At 51.5% G+C, this 9,542-nt stretch overlaps 1 protein-coding gene across 1 annotated transcript; it reads left to right on the top strand.

Moving 5' to 3' along the window:
- Positions 1 to 1,500: 1,500 nt before the first annotated feature.
- LOC126639177 (thyrotropin-releasing hormone receptor-like) lies at positions 1,501 to 9,006 on the top strand. The gene is made up of 2 exons (XM_050313778.1): positions 1,501 to 2,277; positions 6,060 to 9,006. Exons 1-2 carry the CDS (start codon positions 1,501 to 1,503, stop codon positions 6,444 to 6,446), a joined length of 1,164 nt encoding a protein of 387 aa, XP_050169735.1. The 3' UTR covers positions 6,447 to 9,006.
- Positions 9,007 to 9,542: the final 536 nt, after the last annotated feature.

Raw genomic sequence — 9,542 nt, 5'->3', positions numbered from 1 at the left:
CAAAGTGATTCGCTTCTTGGCTGTGACTCTGGAACACTGATGGTGACTTTGACAGAACTTCTCTGTCCTTTGTCTTTCTGATGAGCAATAACTGCTGCTTTGGTGAGACTGACTCACAGCCCATCTCCAGTAGCACTTGTCAGCCCTCAGGCTGCTTTGCAGAACCATGAGCACCTTCCTTCCTGGTCCTTGTTGAGCTGCAGGGTGCCAAAGTGGGAATTACTTCTCCACCATCACTTGCAATTCAAAATTTGGCCATTGTCTAGGGCCCTAAACCCAGTAACAAGTCCCTCAAAACCACTTGTGGCTTCAGTCATTCCATTTCCCCACTGGCACTGTGTGGCTGCAGCCTCTGTGCCCCAGCTCTAACAGCAGAAGTTTTATGGGTTTAATATTTGTAGGTTATGAAGCCCTAGGGAATGGAGAGGTGTTTTATCACAGATTTGGGTGAGAGGATCACTTTCTCCCAGCTTTGTTTACTAAATAGGTGAAGCCACAGAGGTCTTGGCAGTCTTTTCCCCCAGGTTTGTACAGACCAGGCTTCAAAATTTGCCTGTGAAATGCTAGACTTGAATCACTCAACATCAGGATGATCCTTCCTATTTTGGATATGCACCCCAGTGTCTGGGATTAACTGGGATTAAAAGCAAGCTCTCCCCTTGTCCTTTCCTCATCCACAGGTTAGGGGACCCTTAGTATTTATCCCTGCAGAAACAATTGCTCTTTCAATATGAAAATGCATTTTCTGACTGAGTGCTGAGACATCAGGAGCCAGCACGGAGCTGGTAGCAAATTCTGGCTACTCCTGTCCATCAGGGAGATACCAGACACCCCAGCCCGACCATCAGGGAGATACCAGACACCCCTGCCGGGGTGGGGGGAACAGTGGAGCCTGAAGCTGGGCTGGGGACACAAGGCACCCACAGCCCGGAGTCCTGAAGTGGACACAGTGCTGGGGAACTCTCAGCCCGTGTGTCTCTGCACCCCGGCTTCTCTAACCTGCAACCCCATCCCCTGCCTGGGCTCCTTCCTCCTCCTCTCCTGCTCAGCGGTGCGCTAGGACCCGGCGGGAGAAGGCGGGGGATGACGGCGGGAGGCGATGGGGGGTCCTGGGGGTGGAGGTATCCCTGAGGGGGACTGCGGGCGGTCCTGAGGCAGTCCTGGTGATTCCTGGGGGTCCCGGGGGCTGAGGGAGGTCCTGGAGGGTCCCGGGAGCTGGGGGTCCTGGGCAGTCCCGAGTGGTTCTCACGGCTGGGGACTCCTGGAGGGTCTCGGGGACTGGAGGGGTCCTGACCGCTCCCCGCACCTCTCGATGGGGAGTTTGCAGGGGAGGGGGGTGCAAAGAGCCGGGCGGCTGCAAGACTTGGGGTGAATCGTTGGAAAGAAGGGAGGGAGGAGCCCGGGTGGGCGGGAAGGCGGGGAGGGGGCGCGGGGGCAGCCCCGGCTCCCGGCTGTCGCCAAAGGGTTTGCGGGGCTCCTCCGCGAACGGCTGCGGGGACGATGGAGAACGGCTCGGGAGCCGCGCTGGGCGGCAGCGGCAACCAGAGCCTGGGCAGGATGCCCCGGCAGCCCCTGGAGCTGCAGGTGGTCACCATCCTGCTGGTGCTGCTCATCTGCGGGGTGGGCATCGCGGGCAACGCGATGGTGGTGCTGGTGGTGCTGCGCGCCAGGCACATGGTGACCCCCACCAACTGCTACCTGGTGAGCCTGGCGGTGGCCGACCTCATCGTGCTGCTGGCGGCCGGGCTGCCCAACATCTCCGAAGTGGTGGCTTCTTGGGTGTACGGCTACGCCGGCTGCCTCTGCATCACCTATCTGCAGTACCTGGGCATCAACATCTCCGCCTGGTCCATCGCCGCCTTCACGGTGGAGCGGTACATCGCCATCTGCCACGCCATCAAGGCGCAGCTCCTGTGCACCGTGTCCCGCGCCAAGCGCATCATCGCCTCGCTGTGGCTCTTCACCTCCCTGTACTGCCTCATGTGGTTCTTCCTGGTGGACACGACCCAGGTCACCTTCTCGGACGGGGCGCAGGTCAGCTGTGGCTACCGGGTCTCCAGAAGCCTTTACATGCCCATTTACTTCTTGGACTTTGCCGTCTTCTACGTCATCCCACTGGGGCTGGCGACCGTCCTCTACGGCCTCATCGCCCGCATCCTCTTCGTGAGCCCCCTGCCCGCCACCCCGCAGCGTTCCTGCCTGGGCTCCGTGCACCAGGGCAACTCCCTGCAGCTCTCCTGCCGGGTCAACAAGGGGGCCCTGAGCTCCCGCAAGCAGGTAAGGGGTCCCCGCGGTGCTGGGACCCGCTGGGCTGCAGGCAGCACTGCCAGGGGCTCGGGGCTTTGAGGGGCGTGGTGGCATGGGATGGGGTGCCACAGTGTTCTCCTCCCTTTGTGGGGGCAGTGGAGTGGGTTGGTTTGCTGCAAAGAAGCCTCCCCCAGGCCCAGCTGGGGTCTGGCAGGACAGGGCTTCAGCAGCACTTGGGAGCTGCAGGAGTGCAGGCATGTTTGCTGGTTAATTAATTACTGATGGCATCCCCGAGGAGGGGAAGGCTGGGTCACTTTGTGCCAGTGAGACTCACCTCTCAGTGTCCTGGGCAGGTGATCTTGGATTTAAAGGAGCAAAGCTGCCTTCCCTCTGAGCCCAACCCTGGCTGCAGCCCCCTCAGTCCCTGCAGCTGCAGAAGGTACTTCGATGTCACAGTGCTGTGTTTGCCTCTCAGTGATTCCTCTATCATTCAGCTGCCTGCTCACTCCCCATATCCTAACCCTTCTACCTCCTTCTGCCCTCATTCCCCCTCTTTCCCTGTACACATGGACAATCACTGCCTCACATTCCATCCCTTTGGACAGGTCAGCATCTAGACATGGGACACTCCTGCCTGTCCACTCTCCTGCTGCTTGCAGGAGGCCATCCCTTTCTGGATAGGCAGAGACATGGTCTGTTTTAAAGGAAAGGGCTGAATTTGGGAGTTGGGTTTGAGCCTGCCCTAAAGTCCTTGTGTTTCCAACCCAGTATCTTGTTGCCTGCCTTGCACAGAAACCTGAATTCCCCAGAAGAGATGAGTCAGAGTCACAGAGGGGAAGCGAACAGCCCAGAGAACAAGCATTTCTTCATGCACTTCTAAGTCCTTCCAGTTCAGCTTTTCCTCCCTTTTTCTCCAGCACTGAAAGGTTTAAAGCGAGTGCTGACTTTCTGCAGAAGTATTTGCCTGCTCTCCCAAGGCCCCACTGGCTGCTGTGGGAGCCTCGGGCAGGGTGTTCAGCAGCGAGGGCTCTCAATACAAGGCAGGTTGATGGACCTCTCCCTCCAGAGCAGCTGCTGGAGGGGCTGTGCCTCTCCCCCCCGTGGTGCTGTGCCGTGGAGTGGCTGGGCTGCACAAAGCATGCTGCAGCATCATTAGGACAAGTGGCTGTTGGGGCTGGATGAGGGGCACTCCAGCTCCTGGAAACATCCTGTACTCTCTTTTCCCTTACCCCAGGAGTTCACTCGAGATCGTCATTACCTCCCAAAATATCTCAGTGTGCAGGCTTCTCCTGGATGGCCTGACATCATTAGGAATAAAGGTGGCACTGAGTTTTTAAAACTATAAAGCAGTTTTCCAGGGCTTTCCTGTGGCTGGGTGTGTGTAGCTCAGGAGGTCCCTCTGACCAGAGTACACTGTTCCTTCTCTGTCCTCTCTGTATAGAGGAGCTGGTTCTTCCAGGTTTTGCTGTTGCTCCTGCACAGCCCCAGCACTGCACCACTTTCAGGGTGTGAAGATGCTGCTCTTCCCTCACTGGTGCCTCTAAAACACTCAAATCCAGAGCAGGACAACACAAGGTTTAAGTTTTACTGTGTTTATCGCTGATACAAACGCCAGCCCTTTCCAAGCACTTATTTCACCTGCTGGGGAGGGACCACTAGAGGGAGTGGGATTCCTAAAAAAAAGGATATGCAGCTCAGGACGATGGTGTGGGAACAAGGAGGGGGGACATTGGCCGGGGAGATGAGCTGCCCCTCAGCTTTGGCAGAGGGACCCAGGATGTTGTCAGGAATCTGCACAGCAGATATCCTTGGCCATCCTGTAACACTGGTTTATGTGCTTAAAAGTAGTTTTCAGCTAAATATCAACTGGTCTGGTAAAACATCCCCTTCTGTCAGCAAAGCCTTGTCTTGCTTCTGTCCACAGCTCATTGACAGCTGTTCTGTGCACACACTGGATGTAAGAGAGTTGTGGCAAAACACTTGTAAAATTGTTGTCCCTGAGCTGGTGCTACCCTGAGAGAGAGATGCTTGAGGGCTACAGCAAAGCTCTGGCTTTTGAGTTCAGCTTTTTTGTTGGGAGTCACAATTCAGGACCGCTGTAGAAAGTGATAAATGTCCCAAACTTCCCTGAGTGCTGATTAGGTTCATTTTTCACAAGAGCACCTGAAGTAAGTTCAGAGCACCTCAGCAAGGTGGAATGAGGAGAGGCACAGAGGTTTCAGCCAGTCACACGAACACTGGAGGGTTTTTTTCCCAGGATGGAGATCTAAGAGTGAGTTTGGGATAAACCATCAGGTTTTATCCAGAGGAAGCATCCTGTGTCCACAGAACTTCACTGCAGTCACATCCAGCTACAACCATGAGGATTTGTAGAGATTTTGGTTGTGGTCAACAGTGTGCCAGGCAGCCCCTGTCCAGGAGTAATTCTATAGACACTGGCAGTTGCCCACTAGGTAGGGTGGCCTAAAACCAAGAGCTTGTGAGATGTGTCTTGCTCTTCTGGATCCAGCCAGCCCTTGTAAAGGCATTGCAAAGCTCTGAAGCTTTTACTGACACCACTTGCACATTCCCTCATATCTTTCCCAAAAGGCAGCAAACTGTGGCAGCAAACAAGCTGGAGTCTTAGCAACAACCTCAGCACTCATTGTATCACTGTGAGATCTTATTCTGGGAAGTGTCCTCACATTTCCATTAAACCACACACAGCAAATCCCTTCTATTTTGGCCTCAGCGTGGTAACAGTCCCTTTCTTGTAGGGAAAGTTTTGTTGCCACTACCAACCACCCCCAAACTCTACTCACAGCATTACAGGAAGGCATAGTTCCTTGTGAGGAAGTAAAAAAAGCACTCCAAGAAAAGTCGAGAGACTGTAAATGTGATCTGTGATTATTTCCATACCGAGAACTGGAGTTATTGCACAACTCCCCTCCTGGAGTTTGCAACACCACTGCCTTGATATGCGTGTGGCATCAGTGTTTAGTCATACTTTCCTCCGTGGGGACGTGTGGATTTTGTAAGTATTTGTTGGAGGAGGATTGTCACCTCCCAGAAATAGCTGTTGAAATTATTAGGATCACTGAGGTTTCAGTACAAACACCCATTTCCCTAAACAAGCTTATGTCGATCTGAGGGCAATTACTGCTCACTTCTGAATTCTCAGTTTCTTTTTGTTCCCACTATGTTAATGTAGTGCTTCCCCAGAGTGCTGCAAATTAAAATAACCCATGCCAATTAGCCAAGTAACTCCCATATCAGCACAAGGAGGAATTTCTTTAAGGTTCCTGACAGTGTCCTCTGCTCCCAGTGTTGCTCTGTGTCAGGAGCCTATTTCCTGGAACAATGTATCTGATGTAGGAAACCAGGAAACTCTAGGCAGGGAGATGAGATATAGCACCCCAAAACTCAGGTCTCCACCTTTGGACAAGTATTTTCCCCATTGTTTTATTGTTATGTACAATTGTCAAGTTGTTGTTTTGTTTGTTTGTTTGTTTGTTTTCTGGTACAGAAATTCCTATGAGTATCCTAGCCCATTTCCAGGATGGTGGATGGTTCTAAAGCATTTTAAAGGATCTTCAAGGATAGATGAAAACCTATATTTTAAGGGTTTATTTATGCAAGAATGTTTCCTGAGTAAAATGGTTTCAGGGACAAAGAGCTCCACAGTTTGGGTGCCTGTTTTAAATGCTTAAAGAGAGATAGAAGCACTGTGTAAACTGAATGAGCTGCCTGCAGCACTTCTCCAGGCAGGAAGGTTCTGCTGGAGGTCCAGCATCACCTGATTATGTCTCTTTTTACGTATCCCCCCCGTCAAGGTGACCAAAATGCTGGCTGTCGTGGTGGTGCTCTTCGCCCTGCTGTGGATGCCCTACCGCACGCTGGTGGTGGTGAACTCCTTCATGGACCCGCCCTACCTCAACACCTGGTTCCTCCTCTTCTGCCGCCTGTGCATCTACCTGAACAGCGCCATCAACCCCATCATCTACAACCTCATGTCCCAGAAGTTCCGGGCTGCCTTCAGGAAGCTGTACAAGTGCGAGGAGAAGCGCGCTGAGCGCCCTGCCCCGTGCGCCGCCCCCGTGTCCTACAGCGTGGGGAAGGACTGCTCCCAGGACAGCTCTGACCACAGCATCACCCAGCAAGGGGACCTCAGCAGGCTCCCTGGCCCTGCAAAGAAGAGCAGGCAAATCCTGGGACCCTGAAAGGATGCAGGCAGTGGGAGCTCTCCGGAAAATGCCGAGGGAAATGGCTTTGGCCTTTGGCGTTGGCAGCAAGCTGCGTTTAACACTCCTGCAGGGCATTTCACAAAGCACATCGTTAAAGGCAAATCCCTCGGCTTTTCCTTCACGCTAATCTGTTCTTGTTTGGTGAAGTGTTTGGCACAGGTCGGTGTTTAGCATCTTTAAAGCATCTCTTGTAAATACAGCAGTGCACTGCCATTCTGTGTTACCGGTTGCTTGTTGAGCTGGGCCAAAGCGTTGAAAGGAAACCCAGGAAGAGAAGAACATTCAAGGAAATAAAAAACCAACCTCTTCTTGCTGGAGCCATTTTCTTAGAGAGTGAGACTCTCCTACCCAAATTTACATGCCTCTGACACAGACACCCCATGGGAGCTGCTTCTCCAGAGTCCTTTTGGAGTTAATGGGGACAACTGGGCACTTCTAAGCAGTGTCTCCTCTCCTCTCAGCACAGTCCTCTGAGGAATACACAGCCCTGCTGAGGAGATCAATGCCTCCCAAGATTTCATGGTGACACATTTATTACTGCTGTCATTCTGTGAGCAAAGTGGCTATTCATAACCTTCAGCATCCAAGAAACCAGCCCAAGAACACTTGACCCAGACTTGCAAGAGACTATCTGGACTATGAGTAAAATGAAAAAGCACACACACATGAGCCAAACCCTAAGGATCTTGCCAAATAAAACAAGTCTCAGCCACCAGTAACCCTCGAGTGACTGCAAAAAATTATTTGAACAGCCAGTGCAGTCTCACTTGTCAACACTGGTTTTCAGCAAGCTATGGTGTTAAAAGATCTTAGAATGTTTCATCCACTCAGGAAAAATATCTGTGTGATACGTTTAAGAGCACAAGATGTCGGTAACCATTCTGCATCACTTGGCTGGGCGAGTCAGGACAAGACCTCAAGTTACCCTGGTCTGTCAGAACCGTCCAGGACCTGTCTCATTATGTGTAGGGTGGCTTTGCATGTATAATTACTACATTGTGAATTATTAAACCAGCTACTTCGTCCCTAAAATAACTGTAGGATGAGGAAAGAGAATGATTTGAAACATTCAAATTTGGAATTTAAGGATTCATGCCACTTTTGCACTCTTTTGTGTATATTGTGTGTATTGGTAACTTAGGCACAGAGTTCCTATTCATTGTTGTTGTGGGAATTGTGCAGAGACATTTGGCATTTGCTTCTTGAAGAAGATGGAAGTGTTTTTGCTAACATGGGACAATTTGCTTGTAACAATATTTTCTCTGGTACAGATTTTGTGGGTTTTTTTCCCCTTAGATTTTTCCTTAGCAGCTCAGAACAAGCCATTGATAAAAGCATCAATAAACAAGCCATTGATAAAACCAGAGCAGCAAGGACCAGGGAGGAGGAAGAGGAGCCCTGGGCCATTGTTGGAGCCTCCCTGGGGCCTCGAGCACAGGCAGCATCTCCTGGGGGATGGGCTGTCCTGTGTCCCCCAGCCTGTCACCCTGAAGCTGTGGATGCAGAGAGCAGCAGGGAGGCCAGCTTTGCCCTGAGGCCATGTGGGAAGAGGATTTACTGTCCGAGATTGGAAACCCTCTTGCATCCTGACCTGAGGATTTTTCAGGCATGGGATGTGCCCTTTGACAGACAGCCTTGATCTCTGCAAACACAAGGAGCAGCTTAACTCCAAAGTAACTCCAGCAGGATATTTTCCACCTCCTCATCACATTTCCAGTCTTCACCGTTCCCATTTATGTTTTCTTCCCCCAGAGAGAGACATCCTAAAAGCACTATTCTCTTAATTAAATTTCAGCCTCAGCCCAACAGCTAATTGATAGTTCTGAAATTTTCGTTCAGCATACTTAGCATTCAATTAAAACCCGGTTCTGTTCTCCCCTTTCTGCCCTCAGCTGCCAAGTACAGCATGACCCTGTGTTATTTTGTGAGCAGTAATTGGCAGATAAATTCCCCTGGCACCACGAGTTCTCCGGCAAACGCACCAGAGCGGTAAACTCTGCAGATGAGCAATGAGTTCCTGCTCTTTCCCCCTCCATGTATTCTGACACTTTAGGAGGAGCTGAGAGATTTTTAGGTGGAAGTGGAGGCAGAAGGTCAGCACTCAGCTTGGTGGAGAGATGCTGGCTAAGAGGACAGGCAGCTACGTGCTGCTGGGAAATAAATCACCAGCAGAAAGGAATTAAAAGAAATAACTCACCACTGTAACTTCCTCTGGATATCCAGGGTCTGAATAAAAACCTCGATTCCTTGTAAGAAATCAAAGAGCTCCCTTCAGGCTTCAGCCTGCACTACCTTATGTCTTGCAACATCCCACCCTGCTCGTAAAGTCTGAAGCTGTATTTTACCCTCAGCATTTATTTGTCTCAGTGGCATGAGTGTAGGCTGTGAGTTTATAAATATGCCATCAAATAAAGAATCTATTGCTCCCAAACAGTCTACCACATTGAAGCTGCTCCTCAAGTTAATCTAACTTGCTACTCTCCTAATTAAAGCCCATTATTTCTAACCCCTGCCCTTCCAGTGCTTGTTAACCTGCTTAAACACATTCTGGTTTCTTCAATTACAAACAAATACGTCCTCTGGCAGGGGAGGAGGGACCTGGTACTGCTGCAGAGCCTTGGGGAGAGGGGAAGAATTTGTGAGCAGTGCAAAGAGGGGGATGCAGGAGGCAGGGCCTTGGGGAGGGGCTGCTGGAGAGGGGTGAGTGAGCTTTCTGGGCTCTGAGTCTGCTGTTTCTATAGAGACAGGGGATGCTGTGACTGCTCTGGTGGCCGCTCACTGCTCCTCCAGTAGGGACTGAATGCCTGAAGCCACAAGCTGGGAAGCTTTTAAAAGCTCTTTCCTCTCAAGGGGAAGGTCCTGGGGTGGTCCTGGTGATAATGTGATTTAGAGATCCTCAGTGAGGGCCCACGGTGTTCCCAAGCTGGCTGATCTGTCTGCCCTTTTGGGCACAGTGTGAGTGGCTGCTCAGAGGAAACAAAATAAGAGCAACTTTTTCCAGCTGTGCAGTGCCAGCATTTCTGGCAGGAGAGGAGAGGGTGGCCACTGTGGGGCCCCTTGATGCCAGCCCTG

Source organism: Myiozetetes cayanensis, unplaced genomic scaffold, assembly GCF_022539395.1.
Source record: "Myiozetetes cayanensis isolate MyiCay16 unplaced genomic scaffold, myiCay2020 scf19, whole genome shotgun sequence".
NCBI lineage: Eukaryota > Metazoa > Chordata > Aves > Passeriformes > Tyrannidae > Myiozetetes > Myiozetetes cayanensis.
This window is presented reverse-complemented; position numbering and strand designations above follow the sequence as displayed.